General features: G+C 50.4%; 8 protein-coding genes across 8 annotated transcripts; 3 read left to right on the forward strand and 5 right to left on the reverse strand.

Annotated features, from left to right (window-relative positions):
- Positions 1-3,798: 3,798 nt before the first annotated feature.
- On the reverse strand, positions 3,799-4,375 carry NECHADRAFT_88640 (uncharacterized protein; the record flags this gene model as incomplete). Its single annotated transcript, XM_003044185.1, has 2 exons — positions 3,799-3,953; positions 4,090-4,375. The coding sequence occupies 2 exons, from the start codon at positions 4,373-4,375 to the stop codon at positions 3,799-3,801; spliced, it is 441 nt and encodes a 146-aa protein (XP_003044231.1).
- A 259-nt stretch (positions 4,376-4,634) lies between these two features.
- NECHADRAFT_88641 (uncharacterized protein) lies at positions 4,635-6,196 on the reverse strand (the record flags this gene model as incomplete). Its single annotated transcript, XM_003044186.1, has 2 exons — positions 4,635-6,034; positions 6,106-6,196. 2 exons carry the CDS (start codon positions 6,194-6,196, stop codon positions 4,635-4,637), a joined length of 1,491 nt encoding a protein of 496 aa, XP_003044232.1.
- Positions 6,197-9,784: 3,588 nt separating this feature from the next.
- On the reverse strand, positions 9,785-10,651 carry NECHADRAFT_55214 (uncharacterized protein; the record flags this gene model as incomplete). Its single annotated transcript, XM_003044187.1, has 1 exon — positions 9,785-10,651. A coding segment is annotated over one exon (867 nt), but the record flags the coding sequence as incomplete, so codon positions are not given.
- A 954-nt stretch (positions 10,652-11,605) lies between these two features.
- Positions 11,606-13,468, forward strand: NECHADRAFT_55271 (uncharacterized protein; the record flags this gene model as incomplete). Its single annotated transcript, XM_003044128.1, has 5 exons — positions 11,606-11,678; positions 11,732-12,293; positions 12,395-13,007; positions 13,073-13,177; positions 13,247-13,468. The coding sequence occupies 5 exons, from the start codon at positions 11,606-11,608 to the stop codon at positions 13,466-13,468; spliced, it is 1,575 nt and encodes a 524-aa protein (XP_003044174.1).
- Positions 13,469-15,671: 2,203 nt separating this feature from the next.
- NECHADRAFT_88644 (uncharacterized protein) lies at positions 15,672-16,274 on the forward strand (the record flags this gene model as incomplete). The annotated part of the gene is made up of 2 exons (XM_003044129.1): positions 15,672-15,704; positions 15,768-16,274. 2 exons carry the CDS (start codon positions 15,672-15,674, stop codon positions 16,272-16,274), a joined length of 540 nt encoding a protein of 179 aa, XP_003044175.1.
- Positions 16,275-16,959: 685 nt separating this feature from the next.
- NECHADRAFT_73228 (uncharacterized protein) lies at positions 16,960-18,345 on the reverse strand. Its single transcript, XM_003044188.1, has 5 exons — positions 18,164-18,345; positions 17,982-18,095; positions 17,686-17,921; positions 17,297-17,640; positions 16,960-17,246 (listed from the first exon to the last, which is right to left on the reverse strand). The coding sequence occupies exons 2-5, from the start codon at positions 18,084-18,086 to the stop codon at positions 17,017-17,019; spliced, it is 915 nt and encodes a 304-aa protein (XP_003044234.1). The 5' UTR covers positions 18,087-18,095; positions 18,164-18,345; the 3' UTR covers positions 16,960-17,016.
- A 1,440-nt stretch (positions 18,346-19,785) lies between these two features.
- On the reverse strand, positions 19,786-20,746 carry NECHADRAFT_73231 (uncharacterized protein). Its single transcript, XM_003044189.1, has 2 exons — positions 20,651-20,746; positions 19,786-20,592 (listed from the first exon to the last, which is right to left on the reverse strand). The coding sequence occupies exons 1-2, from the start codon at positions 20,682-20,684 to the stop codon at positions 19,865-19,867; spliced, it is 762 nt and encodes a 253-aa protein (XP_003044235.1). The 5' UTR covers positions 20,685-20,746; the 3' UTR covers positions 19,786-19,864.
- A 1,184-nt stretch (positions 20,747-21,930) lies between these two features.
- NECHADRAFT_73232 (uncharacterized protein) lies at positions 21,931-23,156 on the forward strand (the record flags this gene model as incomplete). The annotated part of the gene is made up of 2 exons (XM_003044130.1): positions 21,931-22,181; positions 22,297-23,156. The coding sequence occupies 2 exons, from the start codon at positions 21,931-21,933 to the stop codon at positions 22,868-22,870; spliced, it is 825 nt and encodes a 274-aa protein (XP_003044176.1). The 3' UTR covers positions 22,871-23,156.
- Between the last annotated feature and the right edge of the window lie 4,404 nt (positions 23,157-27,560).

Consider the following 27,560-nt stretch of genomic DNA (forward strand, 5'->3'; position numbering starts at 1 on the left):
ATCGCGGTCGTCTTGGTCGGTATCGTCCTGATCAGCCTGCTGACCGTGGAGAGTCAAGAAACCGGCCTTGTAGCTGCCTCGTGGAGCCGCGCTGCGGTTGCGTCTATTGGCGATTTCCCTCAATAGGTTCGTCGCCACCTCGTGATAGCTGACTTCGCGATTGTTCACTGCATCTAGCTTGTTCAATCGGTAATTCGATGCCCAGAGTGGCGCCGTTTCTTCGACTGCATTGACGAAGTCAAGGGCCCACGCTCGGGGATCCGTTGTCTCGGGTACTCCTTGTCTCTGACCTTCAGCCATGAGCTCTTTCCACCTGACGATCCACTTCTCGAGCCCTGCTTCCTTCTTTGGAGCTGATCGGAGATGATTCTTGAAGGCGATTCGAGCGTCTTCCATCCGGTGACTCGCGTATTCCTCGCCTGATTGGGCCAAGATCGCGTACCACTTGTTGAGATTGTCGTTGGGCGGAAGGTCGGTCTTCTGAATTGACTTGTTGACCGTCTTCAGCACCCACTCGCGGAGGGCTCTCAGTGACTTCTTGATTGTCTCGTATCTCCGTATCGCGACCGGATATACATTCCAATGTTGCTGGAAGCTCAGCCTCTCAGCGTCGGAGAGATCGCCGAGGCCTTGTGGAACAGCCGACACAGCAGTCTGGGATCTACCCGATCGTCCGGAGCTGTTCGACTCGGTGTTGGCTCGAATTTTATTCGACTGGTAGTCCGCGATATTCGGTGGCGTGGGCTCTTGCGGCCACGGAAGGTCGCTAGTCGGCTCGATATACTGCCAGACGTCTTCGCCTTCGGCTCGTTTGCGGAATTCCATCTGCCAGTCTTCCCAGTCTTTGGCGTCGTTGTAGTAGACGGCGTTGTCAGTCATGTCGGATAATGTCGGTATGATGTGAGGAACGCGTATCGTTCGTAGCGCGGAAAGCTCTTTGGAGCGGATGAGACTCTTAATTGTTAGACACGCGTGCTCGTATATTGATGGAGTAAGTGATCAGAAGATGGAGACCCAAGGATCATTGATTGATCGTGATCTCTGTCCGTCTTTGTCTTTTTATCTTGAAGAGACCTGGCCAAGATACTAGACTTGCTGTTCTGACAATTCTGGTATCATCGTGATGTCATCTTCCTTGAGGTGGCATGCCTGTGTAACACCATCATACAAGCCACTTCTCCAACAGTTCGACCATTTAAGGTTAAGGTTTCACTTTTGGTCGAACGTGGTCGAACTCGTTCCCGTTCGACCAGTTCGACCACACACCACTTCCACCGGGGCCTGTTTGTTCCATTCCGAGCTCCGACGTTTTCCGTTCGTATCCTGGTTGATCTTCCTACTCGTAACATACAAGCGAGTCGGAAATTAGAATTTATACCTTAAATTGCGATTTTAAAATAATTCTTAAAAATTCAAACTTAGCCTAAAATAGCTATAAATCTTAAACTAGCTCTGTTAGGCAAGTCCTTATATATAACAATTTTCCTAAATTTTATATATATATTTTTAAATAGTTATTAAGAAAAAGCATATTCACACTGTTTTTTAAAACTTTTATTATTAATTAGCTTAATAGTTTTTTTTAAAAAATCTAAAAAAAGATTATTGCATGACTTTTTTCTTAAGAAGTCTAAAAGTAATTTTTTTTTAGTTTTTATTAATTATGTAACGTACATGATAAGCGAGTGCACCGGACAAGTGAGTGCACCAAAAATCTTAACCTTTAAAATAGGAATCACCAGAAAAACACAAGAAGTCACCTAATTAATTAAAATTAATCACTGCACTCTTCTTCAGATATTTCCACAACTATCTGACATGTTCTTGCATTATGTCCTGTCTTTCCGCATCCTCCACAGCGCCTTTCCCTCGGTCTCGCTGACCCTCCTTGACCACCACCTCTCGACGATTCGCCCTCTACCTGCCCATCTACACTAATCTGATCAATTGCTCCCCTTGCTTCCCCTACTGTCATCACTCCTCCTTTTTGTAATCGGGTTCTTTTTGCCTTCCGGCGTCGACTTAGTAGGTCATTTGCCTGTCGAAGGTCGCGGTTCTCTGCCCTTAATAAGGCATTCTCATGCATCATTGCCTTTGTTCCCTTAGAAAGAGACTTTAATGCCTCCAGAATTGACTCTGGAGAGCTACTTTTATGCCTTCTGATTCGTCTATCGAGGTATTCAGACTGAGATTCGGCCTCAAGGACGGTCTTTGGCGTCTTTGAAACCCATGTGGTAGGGGGCCGGCCTCCTCCTCAACCGGCGTCGGCGTCCGTAGCTGCACATCAAGCTTCGAAATCACGCTTTCCGCGTCAAGTGGAACAAGCCCGGCCCCTCTAAAAGCCGCCTTGATGACTTTCTCCGTCATAGTGGCCTGGAATGCGGCGTAAAAGGCGGGAAAGAACTCGGTCTTGGAAACGTGGGTTATCGAGCATCGGATCAGATGCTCGATTTCTCGACCATATGCCTTCTTGAGTAGGCTAAAGTACCCGACATCAAGGGGCTGAAGCAGGTGAGACGAATGAGGCGGCATACAGAGTGTAACAATCTTGTTTGCCTGGCAATATTTCTCAAACTCGAGAGAATGGTGACTTTCGTGACCATCGAGGATCAGAAGACGATAGCGACCAACTGATCGCGTCTTTGTGCACCGGTCAAAGTGCTTCAGCCACTCAAGCCCTAGCTCATTATCGGTCCAGCCATTGGGAGACGTTGCAATAGCCCAGTCGTCCGGGAGGTTGCTATCTCGGTACCAGTTGGCGAGGTGATATTGGCCCGCACCTATGATGAACGGCGGGATCGCTCGGCCTTCCGCATTGATGGCCTGGATGACAGTAATCCATTCCCTGTTTCCAGGCTGCACTGATTTCGGTTTTTCACGTCTTTCGGAGCCCGTGACGACCATTCCGCTTGCAATGACGCCCATTAGAAAGCCAACCTCATCAAAGTTGTAGATATCGGCAAGGTCGATACCATATTTCGCAATTGTGTTCTCCACGAGCTTGAACCACTTTCGAATCTCGGCTGGATCTTCGCATTTGGCCCTCTGGTAGTCGTATCTACGAAAAAAACGCGTCTTGAGCTCATCGTGTCGCTTGACGAAGTTGGAAGCCCAGCGCTTGCCGACGGGTGGCGCGTCGCGGTCAGCGAGCAGTCGGTTGGCCATTTCTTCCACACCACGTAGTCGCGGGGGAAACCCTCGCGAATCTAGGTCGAGAATGAACTGAACTATGATCTGTTCCTCTAGATCGGATAATTTGCGTGATTTGGGAGTAGTATCGCGCTGAGACTGAATGCCATTGTGCCGACGACGCAAGGCATAATAGTCAACCTGATAGAGTCTTGCAGTAGGTCGCAGCTTTAATTTTGGGTTATTTTGAAGGGCTTGAAGTGCAAGAAGCAATCTAGCTTCTTTATTTGATTGAGGCATGTTTGGTCGTTGAGAATTAATTGATCAAATGGAAGTGATGTAGGTTGAGGGATTTTTGGTGCACTCACTTGTCCGGTGCACTCGCTTATCATGTACGTTAGCTAGTTTTAGAAAATCTAATATTTGTAAGTTACTTTTAGCTGTACAGTATAATTTCCGACTCGCTTGTATTTCCGACTCGCTTATCATGTACGTTAGTGCGTTTTAGAAAATTTAAAGTTTAGCCTTTTAGCTGTACAGTGTAAGTGTTCATGTTGAATTGAGCCCTGTACGCAACAAGCTCACGTGGAACCCGAAGAAGGAAATTGGCCCAATTAGGCAAGAAGAGGGGGAGCTGCATATATCATAAGTGGCGATGACCTCAGACAGTCAGATTGAACTCAACAAGAACAACAACACAATTGCAGTTATCTTGGTGCCACACGTGCTTTCCGACAGGTCTGCCCCATAATCTGAAAGAGCAGCAGCTTGAAGCGGTTTGTATTGTGCGCGTTGTCGAAGCCCATTATTTCCGGATGGCGTTTCTGTTGAATATGTGGGGTGTCACGTGTGGGTCAAGGATCTTAAGATTAAAAGCAGGTCCTTCAGGGGCGGATACTTAACGAGAACACGAACACAACACGAATACACTGATTCAACCAATGGACCGAATACACGTACTGTCTGACAGTTTCCACATTCGGAGACAGTATGGGACGGTCCATACTATGCCAACAAGCCTGATTGTCTTGGCTTTCTTTCGCTGCGTACCCAAGGAGCGGATTGACCTTTTCCCAAAGGAACCATAATCGTTGACCTCAGCATCGGTCTCGCCACCTTCACTCTCCAAAAGCCCCGCCTGAGCCTGCGTTTCCACTTCAGTTTCCACTTCAGCCTGTCTGGCGTGTTCATCGAACAGGTGACCAACAGCGGACTGCATGTCTCTGTACCATTTCGGCTTGTCCATCGCGACTTTCCAGTGCCGCTCAGAGTAGTCATAGCCATAGGATGGGTGAAGCGCTAGCGCGGCTCGATAGACAGGTGTACGATCCGTTTTGACGTAATAGTCTCTTCGAGCTTCGCCCATCCGCAGTCAATTCCCGACTTGAAATGAGAGGCTTCCTCGAACCGGGTGTCCTCCGCAGCTTGCCTGAATTTACGAACAGATAGTCCATTGTCTTCAGGGTCTCCCACGCTTGCCCAAAACCATGCAAGTTCATTGCCATTCAGATAAAAACGTCGCCGAGCGCTTCGAAGTCAAAGAGTATATTCGTTCCGGCCGGCCATTCTTTACTGGTTCTCGTCCATGCAAGGTGCAGAAGGCGCATTACTGATGTAATGGCCCGTGATCCAGACTTGTGGGCTAGACCGTTGATGTACAGCGTCGCTATATCCTGGTCCTCCGGACTCGACGCGGCGAGACTGATGATGGTAGCTGGCCATATCAACACTGGTGATAGGAACCCGGCTTTTGCCAGGTACGCCAGAAGGCGGAAACCGAGGCGGGATACTCGACGGACCTGATCCCCGGACTGCGTTGACTCAGGGTCCCGCAATTTGGTCGTGATTATGTGGCAGGCATAAGCGTAAAGGCAGTGCGCGGCGCGGGCCTGGTCTGCTAGCGACAAGCAAGGCCTGCCACCGCTATCCGGTGGATGATCTGGGTCGCCCATGTGCGACGGCCACGCCTCATAAGGCCCAAGATAGTGCCGAAAGTTGCCCTCTAGCTTGTCCAGCTCAGACCTCCAGGAAGGTTGGAGGGGCACGAGACGGAGGAGGACTGATAGCTTAAAGACTGCATTGAATATGGGCGGCCGCAGACCGATCCAGAGGCTATGTTGCCACAAACCACAAGTGATCGGTGACGACGCCCATATATCGAGGAGCTCGTCCAGGGAGGAGTATTCCTCCAGGTGACACATGGGCCCTAGCCGGAAAGTGCTAGTAATGGCGACTCGGTATACCAGGCTCTCTAGCTGTAGAATGTGGCGCATGTCTCTCGGAGGCGAATGGGTGAAATGGCGGAGAAAGATGCTTCGCGCCGACTTAACATATACATCCGAGGGCGATCGGTACCCGTCGCCAAACTTTTCGAAAATGTGAAGTAGCAGCATGGAGCACAGGGCCCATTCCTGAGGTACTGGGGCAGAGTGGAGGTGTTGGCGCAGGCCGCCTATTGCCTGCGAGTGGTATTCTAGCGATATGAGTCGCAATGGGTTCTCTGCGGACGGTAGTTGCTGCGCCAGTTGAGCAGCCCCTAGTGCCAGCCATGTGTAAGCATAAGAGGGAAACTCGGCCAGCAGCGGGAGTAAGGGGATAAAGATGGAGTAGTGATCGTCAAAGTAGGCGCCGTGAATTGCGCGGTTGGCATAGCACATCAGCTCCCAGGCAAACGCAGGTTGGATACCCGGCATGGTGGCACATATGCCAAGCACAGAATCGGTGCTAGGCCTCACTGTGCACAGAGTTGTCTCTCTCCCATCCTGAGGCTGCTGTCCGTCATCTAGGCCCGTGGCGGAGGAGGGCGAGGATGTAGGCCGCGGCCAAGTGCACTCGCCTTGACTTCGCCGTACACAGCGCCCGCAAGCCGGCCGCCTCTCGTCGCACTTTTTCTTGGTGCGGCGGCCTTTGGTCACACGTAATTAGCGCCGTTGGCAGTAGGCGAGTTGCGCTGAGAGCAGGGGTCAAGGAACGTACAGGGAATGCAACCGCTTGTGGATCGCGGCAGACGTGCCTTGGTCGAGTGCTCGACCATGCCACCCGACCACAGCTCAAAGTTTGCAAACATGTCTTAACTATGCAGGTGGTGGTTGAGGGAAGTTATGGTTTAGGGAAGACAATGTCAGGCCCCATATAAATGCTCCGTAGTTAATAAGCATCTGTGGGCCAGCACTTTACGGATTAGCGCGGCGGCAACCTCAGCTTGGAATGGCGCGAGTTGCTGAACTGCCCAGTGCTCCACAGGGTGGCAGTCGTGGCAGCGGCCAGTATCGCTTAAAGTTACACGGTATAAACAATGTGTCAGACAATTGGCTCCGCAAGGATCACATTTGGCATCATGTTAATTGATGAGAATTATCTGAGGAGCAAGAGCTCCATGTGAAGCTGCACGGGAGCCGTGTAGCTCTTATACACAGATGAAAGCTTTGCCTGGTTTAGGGGGTAGCAGCTGTAGCAGGCAGCTGCAGCCACTGTAGGCAGGCTGGATCTGCCACACAGTGGTACCCAGGCGAAGCCAAGCCGGTTTTGTACCAACAGCAATCTTTCTGTGGGCGATTTTACCTCCTTTTCTGCTAAAATGGAGCACTAAGAGTACCACCCTCCCCAACTGCTCCTCCCTCTCCCAATGACAACTGCAACGAGTCCTACTTAATGGGTTGAGTAGGTGGGGCAGGCCCTTTACGCCCCCATCTCTCCAGGGGAGAGATGGCTGGATTCATCGTATCTTTGACGTATTCGTATCCCTCTATCAGACCTTCAAATCAATATATCCTTATCAAACTTAAAGATATCTTCAAAAAATTAATTCACAGTAAAGTACGGAGGTCTCTCTCAAAAGTTTTGTCCTGCCAAGACGCTAATTAGCGCCACAAGAAGCCACACAAAAGCAAAAAAAATGCGGTGAAGGGCCCCCCCGGCTATTTTCTATGGTGATCTTCTTCATCAGCTTTCTCTTCGATTTCTAACAGTTTTCTAGGTCCCTAGCTATGGCCCCAAATACCGATATCGCGACCCGTGCCTTCGTCGTCGCCCTCAGGGCACCTTGCGGCGGCAAGACCACTGCAGAAGTCGCTGCTATAGCCGGCCTTTCAACCCGTCAAGTCAACCGTATCTATGCTCGTGCGATTGAACGAGGGTTTGACCCTAACTTGCGGCCACTTGTTATCCGTGACGAATATCTCTGTGATGCTCATCGACCCGGCCGGCCACCGAAGCAGACAGAAGAGGCCAAGAAGGAGGTTATCTTGAAGGTTCGGCGTGACCGCTACGGAAGGGAAAAGTCATGTGCTGATATCGCTGGCGAGCTTAGCTCTCAGGGCTTCGATCTCTCGGCTATGACGGTTTGGAGGATTCTGCGAAAAGCTGGCTTCCGGAAGACCAAGCCGACGAGGAAGCCTGGGTTGACGAAGAAGATGAGAAGAGAACGCCTTGCTTGGTGTATCGCCCATAAAGACTGGACCCTCGAGGACTGGAAGAATGTGATTTGGTCTGACGAGACCTCTGTTATCTTGCTCCATCGCCGAGGAGGCTATCGTGTGTGGCGACGAGTCGAGGAACGGTTTTCCCGCAGCTGTATTCGTGAGAGATGGAAAGGGGCCAGCGAGTTCATGTTCTGGGGCGCCTTTTCCTATGAGAAGAAGGGTCCTTGTCATTGCTGGGGCCCAGAGACCGCCAAAGAGAGGAAGGAAGCGCAGTTATTAATTGACGCTCTGAATGAGGAGTTAGAGCCGATTATGAAGGAGGAGTGGGAGTTGAGTAATGGTATGAGGAGGCTAGGGCTCCGTAACCTGCCCGGCAAGAAGCCTACGTGGAAGTGGAAGAAGGAGACCGGCAAGCTGACGAGAGGCTCGGGCAACGGCATCGACTGGTGGAGGTATCAGCAGACTATCTTGGTGCCGAAGATGCTTCCTTTTGCAAAGGAATGTCAGCTCGAGAGGCCGGGCACGGTTGTTCAAGAAGATAAGGCACCATCACACGCACACCACGCTCAACAACGGATATATGATCTTCACGAGGTCCGCCGGCTTCTTTGGTGTGGCAACTCGCCGGATTTAAATGCAATCGAGCCAACCTGGGCTTATTTGAAGAGGGTAACTACGAAGAAAGGTGCCCCGAGGAACCGGGCTGAAGCTATTCGTGCCTGGGAGGCCGCTTGGGAGGAGCTGCCGCAAGAGAAGATCCAAGCCTGGATAGAGAGAATACCGGTCCATGTGCAGAAAATCATTGAGCTTGAAGGAGGAAATGAGTATAAAGAAGGCCGGGAATAACCTCATAGTAATTAGCCGTGGTTTTGCTATTTCCGATTTGTGGCGTTTTTAGCGTGAGGACAAAACTTTTGAGAGAGACGTCTGTATAGGTACTATTATACGTGCTGTATTTTCTTTTTTCTATTTTTCTCGATATATGGTGGAATGAGGGCTGTTGTCCTTATTCCTGATACCTTCGCTTACGTCCCGGCGGCAATGTAATTCGCCGCCCTACACTAACAATAAAAGAGGCATCTTCATCGTCGTCAGAAGAAGACTACGATGCATGCAAATGAGGATTCCTCGGCGTAATAAGACGATTATCATCATCTTCATCATGTACCACTTCCTGCGCAGTAATTTCTTCCATAATCTTATCTATCACGGCTTCTTCTTCTGCCGGTGATAAGCCCAGGGGCTGATGAGTGAAGGGTAGCGCAAAGGGGTTCGGTTGGCTGCGGTTGCCCCCTTCTAGGACAACTTGAACACCAGAGGAGTCACTCGGAGGTATAAGAGGCATCGACGAAAGCCCTAGCGATAGGTAGTCTCCCAGAGCCTCGGGGTCGGCTTGTGTATCTTCCGGGAGGTCAGGAAGTTGTAGCTCTTGAGCCACTCGCTCTTGTGCCTATGTGTCAAATATAGGGGTGAATTGTGTGCTATTCATCTTCTTGTGTGTGAGATTGCTGTGTCCCGCTTGCTGCATGAGGTTTAAAGCAAGCTCTATATGTCTTTTCTGTGCTATGTGGAATCAACTAGAAGCAGCTTGCTAAGCCTGTGGCAATAGGTGGCAACTGTCATCTTTGATGACAATATTTATCAGCCTTTCAAATTACTTCCATGAGCTTCCTTTTGACACTATTCAACAGATACGAAGGCGTCAAAGATACGATGAATGCAGCCATCTCTCCAGGGGAGAGATGGGGGCGTAAAGGGCCTGCCCCACCTACTCAACCCATCGAGTAATGTGCGAGTGACTCTGATACAGCTCAGGCTGGTCATCATTTCCCACTTTCAATGTCTTCAATCTCGTTGAAGTTGAAGTCACGTGCATCAATTCAATCCACTCAACTTGCATTTCAAGTTGATGGACTCAATTCCATTGCAATAGCTTCCGTGTTGACCACTGCTTTGTTTAAGTACTGAGCTAGGCTATCGAGAACACCGCCATGGAAAGCCTCATCCAGTGCAGCTTGCAAGACTTCGCAAGGCCGAGCTATCGAGGTCAAACCCAGAGGCAACTTTCCTACCTCCCCACTTTCGTCAAAATAACGAGGATACAGTGGCTATGTGGCATCGACGGTAGACAGTTTTTGCGCAGCCGGAAATCGACAAGTTGCCTGCATGTGGATGTCATTGCATATGACCAATACCTAAGTGGCTCAGTTGAGCCAGTTATTAGCCAGCGCATATCATTTCATAGCTATTTTCTTAGTCTCGTACGCGAGTGGATAGTGCCAACTAGCCGTTGCTATATCCTGCCGAACTTTATAAATGCCCTCTGCCACATCCAGAGCTTCCATTTCTATCTCGACGACACTCAAACCCTCGGCAGCACCAAGCGTACCCTGGGAACCCTGAAACGGCATCGCCACTTGGCTTTGCCCAACGTACTCCTTGCCAAGAAGATCCTTGCCGTCGGTGCTTCCCAGTGGAGCAGCGGCATTCACAAAGACGACAGCGCAGGCGTTCTCAAATGCTCGCGCCACACACACGTTCTGTAGAAACAGCGCCTCACATGAGCTGTTGAATCGATGGCCCTCGCCGCCGTCACCGGCCACCCAGTATGATGGGCAGATGACGATGCGCGCCCCGTCGGCGATGAGAGCGCGAAAGGCCTCCGGGAAAGCTATATCCCAGCACACGAGTAGACCCACTCTCCCCCACGGCGTGTCGAATGCACGGTGCGGGGACTCGGTATCAGCGGCGATATGAGGCCGCTCGGGATGCCATAGATTCTTCTTCTGGTAACGTCCAAGCAGCTCTCCGTCTGGGCCTATGAAGTATGCTATATTTGCCAGTGGCCCTGTGTGGTCGCCGGCAACTCCACCCTGCGTCTTGGGCTCGAGCACCGTCCCAGGGACAATGCCGATATGCAGCTCCTTTGCTAGCGTTTGGTAGCGCTTCAGGTGCTCGGCGGATTGCCGTGTGGCTGCCTCGGGATCCTGCAGTTGTTCGCGAAACCCGGCGAGGTGGTACTCGGGCAGGACTGCAATACTGGCACCATCCTGGGCAGCTTTGCGGATGTACTCGGCCGCGCGGTTGAAATTGCTGGACAGGTCGGTTGGCTGTGCGTCTGGATTAATTGATGTGTACTTGAGGGGCGTTGGAAGGGTGGCAGACGTGAGAGTGGAGCTGCACTAGGGCAATCTTTAATTTGGAAGCCATTGCGCTGAAGTGTATCGGAAGGTCGTCAAACTTGCGTTGTTGGAGATCCACGAGAGTAACAAGCAGCGTCTTCCAGTACATAGTAATAAGTCGCACTTGAAACCCGGGGGAGCAGTTACATTTATACCCGTTCCTATCTGATATTGGCCTGGCTCGCACCTCGGCTCGTCCCCCTGGCATAAGGCGGCTTGCTCAACCAGAGTCAATAACAAAAGTTATAAAACCTTGATCGGACCCGTGGGGCACGCATCGCTAGAGCGAAATATGGATACCGCCCGACAATAGCGGGAAACGGTAATCCGTGCTCGTCAAAGGACATAGGAAAGTACGTAAAGCACGCGAGATAATATGGTAATAGCATGGTAGCTTCCGTCTCCACGGGGGAAGTCGCACTTGCGCCTCATGAGTGCCACTAATCCAGACAAGGAGAGCCGCCGCACTAATCCAAACAAGGACAGCCGCCGCCCTAACCTCCACACGCTCAACATCATGTTAGCCAGAGTATCCGTAGTGTCCTTGCTTTGTCCCCGCATATATCTACTTTCCCCATAACGCGCAACCTCCGCAGTGCGTCCTACGCTAGGACTAAATAAGCCTCCCGCCACGCTAAAACCTCAGAAGTCCGGGGAGTCCCGAGACATGGTCGGACCCATCTGTAAGGGAAGTGGAGTCCAAGAGCCCGTGTAGAGACGAGTCAGCCCGCGCATTAATATATATACCACCACGTGTCTACACGCTTTTGAACGGGAGTGTCATAAGGAAATGCCTCCGTCCTGTTGCCAAACCCAACTATATTGTTCTCATTATTTACCTAACATAATCGGGAGATCTTCCAGCTCGTCGCCATGCCCCTCAGCGTCGATATAGAGAGATCCGACACGAGGCCGTTCCCGCCAGGCACCGTGCAGCTAGAATACCGTAAGCGAGGCATCCTCCTAAACCGTCCTGTCCATTGCCTTACAGTAGAACAGTCACTGACCAGCGACAACACGGGCGGGTCATTTTACAACCGGTCCCGAGCGATGACCCGAATGATCCGCTGAACTGGTCGCGCTCGCGAAAAAATGCCAATTTCGCCCTTCTTTGCTTCTATGCTTTGATTGTCTATGCCATCATCGATATTGGCACGGTTGTCTATGGCCAAGTCCACGAAGAGCTTGGTTTTTCGTGGGAAGAACTTAATCAATCCTTTGCCGTCTCCACTGCTGGCTTAGCAATTGGCGGTATCATGTTCATCCCCTTTGCATTCAAGTTCGGTCGGCGTCCCGTTTATCTCCTCAGCATCGTCATCATGGTAGTGACGACCATCTGGCAGGCGCGTATGCGGACCCTTGGCGACTTGTACGGGTTCAACATAGTCTCCGGGTTGGCAGGCTCAATCACTGAGACAATTTGCGCTCTGACGATAGCCGACTTGTTCTTCGTGCACCAGCGCGGCTCGCGGATAAACATTCTCAACATCATGATATGCACCGGTACTTTCCTGGCGCCTGTTGCAGCTGGTTACTCTGCCGCTTCACAAGGCTGGCGCTGGTAAGCAAAAGCGAGATCATTCCGTCTTGCCTCCTCTCTCCCCATGTCATTCTCCTCCTCCTGTGTGCATGTCGAAGCTGACACGTTGTATTGCAATCTAGGATATGGTGGTGGAGCTCTATTCTAGCTGGAGTGACACTGCTCTTGTTTTCTTTTTGCTACGAGGAGACCGTATATACACCCATGGTTCGAGGTGACATTCCGGACGACATCGATGGCATTGAGCAAGACCGGAAAAGCAAAATCACTGGCGCAGACACGTTATCTATGGAACAAAGCAACACGCTGGCCGACATTCCACTCAAATCATATTGGCAACGGATGTCGCTCTTCACCACTGCTAGTGGTGGGAGTAGTTCGCTCTTCATACATATCTATCGGCCCTTTGTCCTTCTTTTTAGCTTTCCCGGAGTTGCGTTTGTCGCCCTGGTGTACGGGTCACAGCTTGCCTGGCTTGCCATCCTGCTAAATGTGCAAGCGATATACTTCACTTTGCCTCCATACAACTTCTCCTCTTCAGGTGTGGGGCTCCTCAACATTCCCACCTTCATCGGCTCCATTCTAGGCGGTTTCTTCGGTGGGCAGTTGTCCGATTACAGTATTCAATGGCTCGCGAGACGAAACGGTGGAGTTTACGAGCCCGAGATGCGTCTATGGCTTGCTCTGCCTTCTGTTCTAATTACACCTGCTGGGTACTTCATGTTTGGGCTCTCTGTTTCACAGGCAGGCTACACGAATCTTCTTGGCTTGCTAGATGTGGCCGCTGACAGGTTATATAGGGCATGCCATGGTATATCCCCGCTGTTGGCTTGGGAATCTTTGGCTTTGGAAGCACAGCCCTGAGCAATGTTTGCGTTGTATATCTCTTGGACTCGTACAGAGATGTAAGTAAAAGATCTCGATCGTCATACCCTGCCGCCGGGGACAAACTAATGGCTGTGCACGTCCTGTAGGTAATTGGTGATGCAAGCATCGGTATCATGTTTATCCGCAACGCCTTTGGCACTCTCACTGCCATGTGTTTGAGTCCCTGGATTGCGAAGATGGGCCTGTATAACATGTGTACCCTTTCTGGCTGTCTCTGCATTGCCGTTAGCTTGCTCACGGTGCCGATGATGATCTGGGGCCGACGATGCAGAGAGTGGACTGCGGCACGATACCTTGCCATGACATAAAAGCAGTTTGATTCACGGGAGCCAATAGAGACGCGAACGTCCGCGCCTGTTGTGTCAGCCCGGCCGGCCACTCACCTGCCTTCAGTGGCTATCACTGCCCGGCAGGCAGCTACGACTGCCTAAACAAGCAAAATCTTTCATATGTGTATGTAACGGTCTCAACTGAGTGTGTTGGCACCTAGCTGAGCGACTACACGAGTACTGTACAGTATGTATCGTGGGGCTGGAGAGGAAAGGAAGAAAAGAAAAACACCCAGGAAAGGGGCGTGTCGCATGTCCGGCCTGCCTACAGTGGCTGCAGCTGCCTAGCAGGCAGCTGCTACTGCCCAAACCGGCAAAGCTTTCATTGTATAAGAGCTGCACGGGAACCGTGCGCTTCTCATGGAGCACTTGCCCCTTAGATAATTCTCATCAATTAACGCGATGCCAACTGTGATCCCCGCGCAGCCAATTGTCTGACAGGGCGCGAGCTCCCGAGCGAAGCTCCGGAGCTCTTGCGGACCCTGGTCGAGAGCGACTGCCGATGCAAATCACAAAGCCATGATCCCATAGGCCACGTGTGGCGTTCCTTAATCTCTATGCTTAAACTGCAGTTTCACTTGAATTACGAAGTAAATGTGTACAATATGCGCTCCATTTCTCTTTCTATCAGCTTGAAATAGTGCGACCTTTATGGACTCTCAGTTGGCGGTCCTTCCTATTGCGTCCTGCGAATCCAGTCCTCAAAAGTTGAGGCTTTGAGGCCGAGGTCCTCGTATGATAAATCTTCAGATGCATCACTTGTGCCGTACTAGACTTTCTCGACCGGGGCCGCAGCAATCTATTCAATCATTTGCTTTATGTCTTCCATGTTGAAATGAGCATATTGTGTTGATTGAAGAAGAAGAAAGACTGGTGCTAACCAGCGGAAATTATTGACAAGAAGACATCCACATCCTCGCCACCAATGGATCGGAATAGCCATTGATCCGTTAAACAATGGATCTCAACACTCCCACTCGAGCCATTGGTGCGAGATGTTTCTGCGTAACAGAGTGTGGCCTCGTTAAAACCTCAAAAACACCTTCGTGGGTGAAAAACAGGAAAGAGCTTCTATTACCACACCTGTGTTAGATTGTTCGGTCACTGGGGCCTTAGCACCCCGGGTCTCCCAAATTGTTTGATAGATAAATTTGTGAGGCGAACAGCCTTGAATTCTCTGGTCACTGGGGCCTTAGCACCCCAGATCCTCCAGATTATTTAATGTTTGATGTTTGCGAGGCGGACAGCCTTGAATTCTTCGGTCACTGGAGCCTTAGCACCCCAGATCTCCCAGGTAGTTTGATGTTTTAGATGAAGCCTTGGAATCTTCGATCACTGGAGCCTTAACGCCCCAGATCTCCCACTTCATCGCGGATTAGGTAGATGTTGAAATGTAGAAGACATTGGCATTGTCTTTTTATATGTATTGTCGACCATTATGGTCGAAGTGTTTTGTTCTTTTTGACGGATCCGATTGACCAGGTTCCGTTGCATGACTTGTAGGACAGTGGTTGTTAGGGCTGAAGAAGCCAATTCAGCAGCGTTTGCTGTATTTTGTAGATTTGTAGATTTGTAGCTTAATCATGTTCATTTGCCACATGATTCTTTCGGATTAGCCCTTGTGTGAATGTTTCTGAATAGGTGGATCTGATTTGCGCGTAATGGGCGCCCAGATACAGCTGAAGCTGTTGTAGAATTGTTGTAGGAAGCCGAAGTGTTCCGAGCCGAGGGCCCGCGGGTCATTTTTGGGGATTCGATGATTTGTTGTTGAATTGCGCAGGGATGCTGAGTGCACTTGACAAAAGGTAGTTCTTGTTGTAGTGATTGTAATTATTCTTGGTTAAGTTTTTATGATCTCAATGAGAGACCTTTTGGGGCCTTATATCTTTGAATGATCCCATCTAGGACTTTGAACCTTAATCGTAGGACTTCAAACTTTAATCTTGATCTTGAAGCTTAGGGGGAACTCTCGGTTCTTCCAACAAGAAGGAGCAGCATCTTTATTCCCCTGACGTCAACGTGGAGTTCAATAAAACAGCATATAATAACGAGGAGCTTTTTTCTTCCTGGATTGACAACAAGCTTCTTCCCCTTATTAAGGGTGAAGAAGAGGATATGTTGCTCGTGATGGATGCAGCTACGTTCCATAAGACCGAAGGGATTAAGAAGAAACTAAGGGATAATGGTATTTCCCTTGCCCTTATCCCCCCTGGCTGTACGAGTCTTTTGCAACCCCTTGACACCGCTATTAACGCTACCTTTTAAGCGGTGGTTACAGGAGGCAACTGACGAGTATGTTGAGCGGATGGAAAGAGAGAAAGGAGAGGATTTTAACTGGTCAGTTAGTGATAAGAGAGTTATGGTTACTCATGTGGTTGCTTCTGCTTTAAAGCGCCTTAATGCACAGTCAGAGATGGTCAAAAAAGCGTTCTTGAACTGCGGAATAAGCGTACGCCCTGACGGGACTGAGGACTGGCTGATCCGGATCAAGGATATACTTTCTGATCAGATTGACTTCACTGGGTGGGAAGAAGCCGAGGAAGTCATCGTCAAAGACGAAGACCCCGTGGGTCCCCTATGTGACGACGAGGAATTCCTAGCTGCCGACGATGACGAGCTTCTTCTGCGTACACGATATCACGAAGAAGTCATCAAGCAGCTGCAAGAGCGGCTGCGGAAGAGGGGCCTCAAGGTATCAGGGAAGAAGGCAGATCTGATCCAACGACTGCGAGATGATGATGACTCGCAAAATCCTCGAGAAGGAGATACGATATATATTAGCTAACTAGACTAGAAGAATCAGCGCCTTCAGAAGTCTTATTGACCTTATTATCTTGCCAAAAGAAGGCTATTCCCTCTTGCCATTCACGTTCCTTTCTTAACCTCCAGTCCATCTTCCTCCACCTCTTTCCTTTGCCTTCTACCTTGCAGACATAATTTCCCCTGCCTCATGACATCGTCAACAGGCTTCCTACTGCGCACCATTACCCAGCCGTAATGAGAGCCTGATTTTACTAGGGAAATGCCCTCTTCTTCACCCGGCGAGGAAGGGAGTCGGTACTCAAGGCGGTAGGTCTGTCCGACCTCGAAGCAGGCTGCGGTCTCAAAGTCATCTGTGACATCTAATTAGTTAGCCTCGCATAGTCTTATCATGATCTTCAACACCAAAAACACACATATGATGTCTATGAAGCCGGCAGCTATCTTCGTTATCACGATGTCAGGGGGCAGCTTCAATGCAAGGTGGAGGTTGGAAGTGGGAACAAGCCCCCTACCTATCTTTAGTGCGGAATCAGTTCTGCCGCCCATCCCCCCCCTCTGTGTGGCTTGCCAAGAGACACTAGTTGAACTCAATTTTGTTCGAATCTCGTGAGTTCTTACGGGTACTTAACTGTGATGTATGTCTTTGCTGTTCGATTCACTCCTGCATTGACGACATGATAGTGTACCCTTACACGGTTCACCTTGCTGTTGAAAATAATTAAACATGCGTATTATTATCTACCTATTAAAGTCGCGTTACAGGATCACTTGTACTCCAGAGCCTCCTTGACGGTCAAGGGCTTGAGACCAGGCAGGACCTTCGAGGGAGTCAGGTCGAAAACACCAGAGGCGAACCACTGACCAAAGGTGATGCAAAATCCTTGGAAAATCTCCTTCGGAACAAATTGGTACGCGGCAACCTGACTCGGCAGCTCCGTGACCTTGCCGTTCTTGAGGTCCTCCAGGCTGTCGTATCTCACGTCGAATTTGGTGCCTGACACGGTGTTAGCAGAGATCCACACTGCGGGGTGATAAACGACTTACCGTGGGCGGCCTCAGCCAGCTTCACAAATTCGTTCCAGGTCACCTTGTCGCCAACAATAGTCGAGTCGGCGTCCCACTCCTCGGCATCTAGGAGGGCGGTAACGTACTCGGCGACGTCAGAGGTGTGAGTGAAGGCGACGGGCGTGTTTCCATCCCCCGGGATGGCCGCAACCTTGTGCGCCGCGTCGACGACAAGACTGAAGGGCGACATTTCTGAAGGCTTGGTGGTCCAGTAGTCGAGTAACATGCCGTTGTGGACAACAGTGTACTCGAGATCCTTGGTCTCCTTCAGAGCCTTTGCGGCATTGAGCTTGTGGGGGACGGAGACAAGCTGGCTGGCTTGGCTTTTCGCCATGTCAGTACGATTGATTACAGGTAGGTAAACTTACTCTTCGGTGTGAGCGATTCCCCAGCCGCTGGTGATGAATCTCTTGGTAGTCTTGGAGGCGTCAGCGGCGCGGATGAGCTCTACTTCGGGAGGGACGCCGCCAAAGACGAGCATGGCGATGGCGGAGACAACCGTGTGAACATTGTTGTCCTCGAGGGCCTTGGTCGTTGCCGCAATGTCAGTGTAGTCAACCGGGATGATGGTGGCTCCAAGTGTCTTCTCGAGATCGGGGTTGGCCTTGAGATGGGGTTAGTCTGTAATCACGAATCACACATCGTTTTTCCCTCCAAGACATACCTTTCTGCCAAGGATCTTAACTTCGTGCTTGCCGGTGGCGACGATGGCCTTGACCAAAGTGCGGCCGAGGTTGCCAGTGCCTCCTGCGACAGCGATGATGGCCATGATGCTGGACTGTGAGAGGTTAGGAGAAGAGAAGATGGTGGTATAGTCGAATGATGGAGCGAGGATTTCTGGCTGACTCTCTGATGACTTCTAAGTTTTGTAAGAGATAATGTGCGATGAGTTTGTGAAACACTTGAAAACAACGCAGGATCAACCGATCTTTATATTCGTTCTGTTTTCGCCGACTCTTAGCCGAAGTTAACGCAATCGGCCACGTTGGCAAGTTCATGCGCCTTCGGGTGCAGTGGTTGTTGGTTAGTGGGCCCGGGCCCTCATAACCACCGGGTATATAATTACGGCAAGCTGAACTTTAAAATCGCAAACTGGCAGATGACAACGGACAACGAAAAAGTGCGAAGTGCGCGCGCTTACAAATCGGCCTCCATATGTAAAGAGCCGAACACAGATGCGACCGCTGTTTAGATTAGCTTGGATCCAAAAGTTCCACAAACTTAATACCATGCGAATGCGGCTTAGCCTACCTCGACCTTACCTCAGCATTCACAGCGGATGATCCCGGAATGCCCCGCAGAAGCGACCGTGGAGTTTCTAGTTGCCGGAGACCTCGGGCTTCGGCCTCCCCAAACTTCCGTCAATTATTTGGAAATTTAGGCGTGCATAACTGCCACTTGACGATGCGCATCCCCAAACCCCACATTGAGAAGACAAATGATTCTAAATGGTATCCTGGAACTCCCCCTGAAGATGTAGCACATGACAATGGACCACGATGCCCACATCTTAGTGTTGAAATATAAGACCCAACAGGCTCCTAGGTCCTAACCCTTTTTGTTTTAACACTTAGGACTCTAGTTGACCAAGACCATGAGTAGAATGAACTGGTCATGATACATATCCTTCAATACACTTTGAACAAGGTGTGTTTGTGTGTTTCCCTTTCTGGCTATCAACCAGTCTCCATCTCCTCTAAACAATGAGTACTAGACCGCAGAAACCGTCATCTCATATTGAACGAATGATGCCAGAGTCTCTGACTCCTACTGGTGATGTCACGTCTCAGAAGAGTGGACAAACCGTTGAAGATCCGTTCGTAAGCACTGCGTCGGACCAGACTCTCGACGGCGATATTCTCGAATACCCAGAAGGCGGGACCAAGGCTTGGTTGGTGGTCACTGGCGCTTGATGTGCGATGATCTCATCCATGGGCCTGCTGAACTCGCTAGCTGTTCTCCAAGCATGGCTAAATAAGAACCAGTTGAATGGCATGTCTGAATCTTCACCGCGTGCCATGCGCCGTAACAATTTGTGTGGGTTAGAGAACCCTGCATACATATACACCCACTCTGCTTGTAACCCTGCCTTAGTGCTACCGCGTCTGATTGATCTGTCGTCCGAGATAGACCCCTGTTGAGTTGCGGCTCAGTGAGTTTTCTTGGCTGACCGCATCGGTCACTCCGGACGTTGAGCGCTACCACTCCATGCACAGCAGAGGGGTTCTGGTCCAATGAAAAAGAATACACTACTGCGAGTTTCAGTCACCATCTCGGCCAAGTCCAGAGTAGGGGGCATCCAGTACCCGAGCAACAGGGGTTCCGGGCGCAACTGAGGCCTTGCATGAACAACGGACTAACATGGAACTTATGCAACGCCACCCGAGGGACTTCATCGCCTCGGGTTCTCGGCAAGAAGCTCTGAGGGAGATATCACCACGGCCGTATCAAACCCCTCCTGGAGTCATAGAGTAATTCATTCATACTCATTGGAGCTGACTTTTCCATCCGCCATGGCCTTGGACGACCCGTTTGCGGACCCCGGATTTACCACGGCAAGACCTCACCTCGCTTGGCCAAGAACTGGTTCACCTCGCCGTCCCTATCACCCCTCACAATCTCCGCTATCCCCTGGGCACTCGTCTCCGACGACTCCGCCCCTCGGTCAATCCTGTTCTGCTTATCCTCCTCCCCGGTCAAGTTGGTGACCACGAACCCAGGGCAAAACGACCAGACCTTCGCTGGGTGCTCCCATTTCTTGTACTGATAGGCCTGAATCCCAGTAACCATATTCAGCGCCGCCTTGCTAACGCGGTACGTCTCACCCGTAACCTGGGTGTATGCGGACGAGTGATCGTTCCGCAGCGTGATGGAGCCGAGGGTCGAGGAGACGTTGATGATCCGAGGATCGAGGGACTTCCGCAGCAGAGGCTCCAGGGCCTGGGTCAGCAGCATGGTGCCGAAGACGTTGGTGTCGAAGACGGTGTGGAAGTTCTCGCGCGAGACTTCTTCCTTGCCGGAGATGCCGGCGCTGTTGACGAGAACGTCGAGGATGGCAAAGTCGGACGCCAGTTTCTGCGCGGCAGCCTTAATGGACTCGTCGGAGGTGATGTCGAGCTCGAGGAAGCTGAGTGTGCCGGCAGGCTTACGTGCCTGGATCTCGGTGAGAGCTGCAAGACCCTTGGCTCTGGAACGGGCACCCATGATGATGTGGTTGTCTGGCGAGGCATCGGCGAGGGCGTAGGAGGTGTCATAGCCAATGCCGGAGTTGGCGCCTGGAAAAGCTAAAAGTAAGCCAACAGAAAACTGGCACTTGACGAAAATGGTACTGACCGGTGACGAGAATGATCCTCTTGTTGGGTGCCATGGTCACGTAATTGGGTGCTGATTCGGGCTGAGCAGAAATTGGTGGAGAGAGCAGGTTCGAAGACTGTTGCGGTTGGAGTGTGCATTCGGTCACTCGAGGGGTTATGCTGTCCGGTTTTATATAGTTTTGTGGCGAGATAGGGACCCAGTCTTGCCATACCACGTGTTTTTGCGTGACTGCGCACCTCTACGGGCTGGATGCGGAAGCACAAAACCACAAGTTTTTACGTCCTGTTAGACCTCATCCCGAGGCCGAGAGTCGATCATAGACTGGCGGACCATCTTCGTCCGAGTGAAACGTTGCAGTCTAATCTAGCTCTGATGGGTTACCTGGCCGGACCGGACGCTAAACGTAGTAGTTGCTCGTAGTTCAGTTTTGTGGTGTCTTCTGCGGCAAAGTAAAAGCTTGATTATAAATGCCGGGCTCAAAGATCCGCTGACTAGCACCTGGAAGTACTGTATTGGTGCACCATCGTTGGTTCTTATGTACTAGAAAATGGCAAGATACGCCGTTGCATCAGCAAACAAACCAGTGTCCTCTCGGAGACTATGGCTCAAGGTGTCATCAAGCCTTGAGCACAGGAACAGAGCAGCAAACACCACGACATGGAGACTTCTCAGGAGTCATGGGCGGCAGCGATTCGGGTACGTTCCCACGGCAGTCAGCACTCTCGGCCTGGTGCTCCCCAGACCTTGAAAGAATGGAAGAAGAGCTTTCTAGTGGCGCTAAATTTGTATGTGACGGAGCGCTTTGTCAAAAGGCCGAGTCGAGACCAAGTCTCTCCATATCTCAAACTCCGCTAAGCGGAACTCTCCCGACGCCAGCTCGGGCTCGGGCGCTCTACCCCTGAAACGTCATGTGGCGCAAGATTAAGCTCGAGAGTCGGCGAGAAGGTTGCGCCGGCTGCGTAACGAAGCTTCTGGGTTCTGAAAAAGCCCCACGGCACCCAACTGCCGAGTTACCCTACCTATGGTTGTAGACACCGACGGGGTTTTCCAAGATCTTCTAACTTCTTAACTCCGCGTCTGTCGATTGCTAAGCACTATGCGCATTTGTAATATTAATCTCTTTCACGAAGAGTGCGAGCTGTGTAAGGGATGCGCATGAATATACAGGAAGATTCCTTTTTCCAGCGGGCGTACTGTGTATAAGATCAGAGGTGATGTCCGCTTGACACTTCGTGCTTTCACTGGCATCATCACATATTCTATCTTTACTCAGTCTTCTTCCTCCTTCATTCGAGAACATGTATCCTGCGTGGCTTCGGACCTCAGCCCTGGCCGGCCTTGTTTCGACAACGCTCGCTCTGGATCTCCCAGAATACCGAGGTCTAAAGACTTCTCAGAACGCAAGTGTCCTCGAAATCACTCTCCACAACCCAACATCGCCGATCAATGTCTGGAACCATGATTTTCAGACTGGGTTGGCCGACATTGTACAGAGGCTTCAGTCCGACAATGAAACCAAGGTCGTCATTTTCAAGAGCGACGTTCCTGGGTTCTTCTGTGCCCATTTGGACCTTCTGATGCCCGGAATTGGTAGGCAACGCTTCAGAAAGCTCAATCGCTCTGAAGACAGATCTAACGCATGAGCCAGAAACTGCCGCGGGTAGTTTTGTAGAACTCATGTACAACATCTCGAACCTGCCGCAGGTGACCATCGGCGCAGTTGACGGGAGAGCCCGCGGAGCAGGGAACGAACTCCTGATGGGGCTCGACATGCGTTTCGCTACCAAGTACGAAACGCTCCTCGGACAGATAGAGGTGGCCACTGGCCTCATCCCAGGGGGAGGAGGGAGCCAGCATCTTCCTGGACTTATCGGCCGAGGCCTTGCAATGGAGTATATCCTAAGCGGCAAGGACATCAACGCCCAAGACGCGGAGAGAATCGGCTGGATCAACAAAGCTTTCGACACATCGAGTGAGATGTACGCGTACATTGACGAGCTCACCTCGCGCTTGGTTCTATACCCTCTTGCAGCGCTAGCGGCGGCCAAGGAGTCAATCAACCTTGCGGCGCGTCCTCCGTTGGAGAACCTTTTGCAAGATGTCGCCTCCTTCAACCGCCGGATCGCTGATCCGATCGTGTCGCAGCTCTTGGGCAAAGCATTGTCTTTGACGAACAATCAATCGCTTGGCGATGTGGAGCTCAATTTGGGAAGGGACTTGCCTCTACTTTACACTTGAAGTACGACGTGGTGCCTGTTGTTGGCGAGTGAGCGTCGGCCACAGCCGCCCACGGATGGCTTGGGCTTGCGGGCCAAGTGGAGTGGACTCACTAGGGTGAAGACGCGGAGAGCCAAGGCTATATCTCGATGTACGGTTTGAAATATAGTACGTCCTAAGTTATCCGCCTCAAAAATATGTAGGTTAAGGTAACCCCCCAATTCTGGACCACTCTTTCACCACTTTCACATCCATCCACCTTTGCATTCTAGCCGCGTTTTCTCGCGCCATAATATAGTAATTGCATATTATTTACGTCATTTAAATCGTCATGCAAAATCACATTGAAGCTGATATTCAAAATGCCATCCTCGATGTTAAAAACGGGTTAACGTAGTTCATAAGCGAGTGAAACACCTAACCATGCCTTCCCCTCCAAATATGAAGATGGGTCTCGTTACATCTTGGGAGGGCTATGCGCACTCAGGAGATAGACATTCTCTACTTGCTGTGTGTGCACAATGGGTAGATAAAGACTACAAGCTTCGTAAGGCACTACTATCTCTACCAGAATGTGCAGAGAGTCATTCTGGAGAAGCTCAAGCGCAGGCTGTTATCGATACTTTAGAGAAGTACGGGATACAGTCAAAACTTGGTTGGCACACGGGTGACAACGCGACATTAAACGACACATGTCTTGAGCCTATACAACGCAAGCTAATGAGTAGACATAAGGTTAGTTAACTACGCAGTTTAGGCTATAGGCTGACATTGAGTAGATTAAATTCAACGCAAAAGGACGTCGTATACGCTGTATCGCGCATATCATTAATCTATCCCTTCAAGCCTTCCTTCTCGCATCTTCTAAAGAGGCTCTAGTCGCAGCACTCGAGTCAGCATCCGGTGTCACTGGAGAGGAGCTTCTCTCCCAGTTTTCCGAGGTCCTAGCCTCTCATCGAAAGAAGGCTGCCGCCGAACGAAATACCATCCGCCCAGTGCTGCTATCAATTCAAGTTCAAGTAACTTTAATGCAGGAATCCGGCTTTTTCATTGGATGACTTGAATTGAATTTATCAAGTTCTCCAATCATATTGCTGCATTTAGCCTTAAAGTTACTTGAACTTGAATTGACAGCAGCGCTGCATCCGCCACCACTTCAAGAATCACCCCACTTAAAGCATAGCACAAAAATTCGTCTCCCCATACAAATTCTACGATGTTATTTGCATCATATTTTATTATAATAAAATCATTTAGAAAAACGAAAAATTACAGTGCATTAGTTTTTATATGCTGTCTTACCCCGGGCCTTTTTTTGTCCGACTTTGCTACCTATAATGGGAGTTTCAGCACTTTGAAAATTTTGCATTTTTCTCTCCCTTATCTTTCCACTCCCACAAAGTTAGCAAGGCTCTCTACGCAGCTTACAACTGTAAAATATCTCCAAAATGGGTCGCTATGTTTACACCGAAAAAGACATTATTGATGCCATATTCGATATTACTGACGGTTCTCTATCACAGTACCAGGCCTCCGAGAAGCATGGAGTGCCTCAGCCGGTCCTCTCGAAGAGACTTTCGGGCCAGAAGAGCAGGAAAGAGTCTACACACCCTCATCAACGTCTTTCCCCCAGTCAAGAGGATCGCCTTGTTCGTTGGCTTCTGCGGCAGGAGTCCCTCGGCTACGCTCTCTCGCATAGCCAACTTCGAAGTTACGTCGAAGCCCTCCTCCGTCAACAGGAGATAACAAGCCATTGGGCCAAAACTGGACATCTAGGTTTATTAAGCGTCATTCGAAACTGTCTACAAAGCTTGGGAAACGCCAGGAATCTGCCAGATTTGACGGCTTCACACTAAGGTCGGTCAATTGGTACTTTGATATCCGGGAGGACGAGTATGGCTAGATTAAACCCGAGAACACGGTTAACGTGGACGAGGGCGGCATAATGGCCGGTTTCGGTAAGTCATCTGTAACTCCTCTACGTGTTTTTATAGGTTATAACTGATTGGTTGTCCATAAGGCTTGGATAGCCTCGTAATCGGGAGCTCTGACCCGAAGAAGAAGGCGATATTAAAGGGCTCCCAGTCGCGCAGGTGGACCTCATTTATCGAGGCCGTCACCGCAACTGGCCGCGCTTTAAAACCGGGGATTATCTTTAAAGGAAAGGAGCTATAGAAACAGTGGTTTCTGGACGAGTTCAAATTGATAGCCGACTGGTACTATATCACATCGCCTAACGGCTGGACCGATAACCATATAGCTCTTGGGTGGCTGAAAGACGTCTATTTACCTTAAACGGAGCCTCGTGATGCATCGGATGCGAGACTAATTATCCTTGACGGTCATGGGAGCTATGCATAGGTGAGCCTCTGGGTGTTTTCGCCGCACAATTGCCGGCTATAGGGTCGCTGATGAGTAGCTAGGACGAGTGGATGGCGACGTGCTTTCTGAACAATGTCTACTGCTGTTACCTCCCCGCACACTGCTCCCATGGTTTGTAACCGCTGGATAATGGAGTTTTTAACGTCGTCAAAGGTGCGTATCGGAAAGAACAGCAAATGCTGGCTAGTTTGACCGATTCTGCGCCGGTTGACAAGGTGAATTTTATCCGGGCCTACGCCAAAGCCAGGGAGGCGGGCATGAAGAAAGAGATTATCTTGTCCTGCTGGAGGGTTACTGGAAATTGGCCAATAAATCGTCATAAAGCTCTATCGCATCCGGAAATTTAACCGGACAGAGAAAAATTGCTGGACTAACTCAAGACGCCGAGCCCTCCTCAGCTGCACTCAGATGATACGCCGACGACGAGCCGGCAGGTGAGAGATTTGGCCAAACACCGAAGTCGTCCGACGAGGAGGAAGTACAGAAAGATCGCCAAGGGGGTGGAAGCTTTAGAAATGAAGGTGGCCGTTCAGAATAGGCGGATCGCTAGCCTTGAAGAGCTGATGGCCCAGTTGCGGCGAGGGAAGAAAAGGAAGGCGGTAGCGAACCCGAATAGACGGTTTATGGTTCTTTTAGAGGCTCTAGCGTCTGGAGAAACTCTTGGTGAGCCAAAGGAGGCAGAAATAGAGGTGGATGTGGACGAAGAGGTCGAGTCGGTGATTGAGGTGGGTGTCGGATCAGAGGACGAAAGTGAGGACGTTACGGTCACAACAAAGCACTGCCAGCGGACACAAAGCGGCCGGGAGGTCAAAAAACCACTCAGAGAGTAAACTTCAAGTAATTCTATATAGAACCCCGGCGTGATTTCATTTCTCACGGATAAAAGTGGTTGGTTTTTGTATGCATCAAATATTGGATTTTGTATGGGGCGGCGATTTTTTGTGCTATGCTTTAAGTGGGGTGATTCTTGAAGTGGTGGCGGATGGTAGTGGATGACCTGATTTAATATTGGCTTCTCCGAAGACGCCAGTATCCACGTCTGTCGCGGATGGCAATTGATCTCTTTTTAGTTCCGGCCATGTCTTCCGAGCCAGAGCGAATATTTAGCCTCACCGGACAAATAGTCACGGCTTAGAGAGGCTGCCTTAAAGCAGATCTCATAGGAGCCGCTCAATGTATATTATCTCGGGAGAAAAGCGGAGTTATCTAGATATCCAAATAAGATCCAAATCGATCTAAATTAAATCAAATCAAATCAAATCGCTAATTTTGGTATCCAAATTAAATCGAATTGGACCCTTGATTTGATTTGATTTATTTGTTTGCAAGCCTGGTCGGACTTGAGCCATGCCCCTCGAACCTGCCGCAAGGGTCTCAGAAGGGAATGTTTGAAGACAGAGGACAAGGAGAGTTGCAAGCCAAGCCACGCGACCTCAGTGAGATCATGCCCAAAAGGTTCACAGTGCCTCAATCTGATCGTCTGAGTAGAGATGGATGCCACCATTGTGTGCGGCGGTAGCGGGACGGTGGGCCGGGCGGCTGAGGCCGAGCCGCATGTTGGTTAGCAGCGGACTCATTTGTTCGTTGTCTCATGAGTCCAATTCGCGGTGCTCATATCGGCGATCTCGATCCGATTTGGGGCAATGGAAACATTTGGGCTTGCCATCGTCACACTTGACACAGTCATGCTTCCGTCAGCAAGCATAGAAGGATATTGTTGGTGGCTGCGGCCTGGTGAGTTACATGAGTGACTCCTCATCAACCTGTTGAGGTTCTCAAGCCTCGGGCCTGAGATGATTTCATGGGCCGATGTCATCTCCGGGTGCTGCTGACGTCCATTGAGGCTACATGTGAATGACGTGATGTCGTAGTCTGCGTTTCGTATCGAGAGCACGAGCCTGACTTTGTAATACTTGCAAACAATGGTCGCTTGTTGAAAGATTACCGAAAATTTAGGGCTATGGGCCTTTCTTAGGTAGACTACGGGCTTGTTGGCGTAACTTATATCGAGCCAGTACGGTGATCGGCGAAGACGATCCAACTCGAGGCGTACATCCAACCAAGTACGGGGGTCTGTTCATCAGTTGGTTGGGAGGACGAAGGCGGAGGGATAACATTGAAGCCGCTATCGGCTCGTTGTAATCCGCTGTGAACCACCCAACTGGATACATCTGGCAACAGGTAACTGCAGGCGCCACAGCCCTCCAGTTATACGTGGATGATCAGCAAGCGTACACGATTGGACATGTGGCTAGAGCTTATGCCCATTGTTATTGTTTCAGTGTGGCGTCTTCTCAGAGCCCAGTCACAGCAGCAAAAAGTCGCATAA

This window comes from Fusarium vanettenii (assembly GCF_000151355.1).
Source record: "Fusarium vanettenii 77-13-4 chromosome 14 genomic scaffold NECHAsca_24_chr14_5_0, whole genome shotgun sequence".
NCBI lineage: Eukaryota > Fungi > Ascomycota > Sordariomycetes > Hypocreales > Nectriaceae > Fusarium > Fusarium vanettenii.

Coding starts and splice junctions, on each gene's coding strand:
- NECHADRAFT_73231 (XM_003044189.1), bottom strand. CDS start 20,684: ATGGCACCCAACAAGAGGATCATTCTCGTCACCG. Junction 20,593..20,650: donor GAGGATCATTCTCGTCACCG/GTCAGTACCATT, acceptor TAGCTTTTCCAG/GCGCCAACTCCGGCATTGGC.
- NECHADRAFT_73228 (XM_003044188.1), bottom strand. CDS start 18,086: ATGGCCATCATCGCTGTCGCAGGAGGCACTGGCAACCTCGGCCGCACT. Junction 17,922..17,981: donor TTAAGATCCTTGGCAGAAAG/GTATGTCTTGGA, acceptor CCCCATCTCAAG/GCCAACCCCGATCTCGAGAA. Junction 17,641..17,685: donor GGAATCGCTCACACCGAAGA/GTAAGTTTACCT, acceptor CATGGCGAAAAG/CCAAGCCAGCCAGCTTGTCT.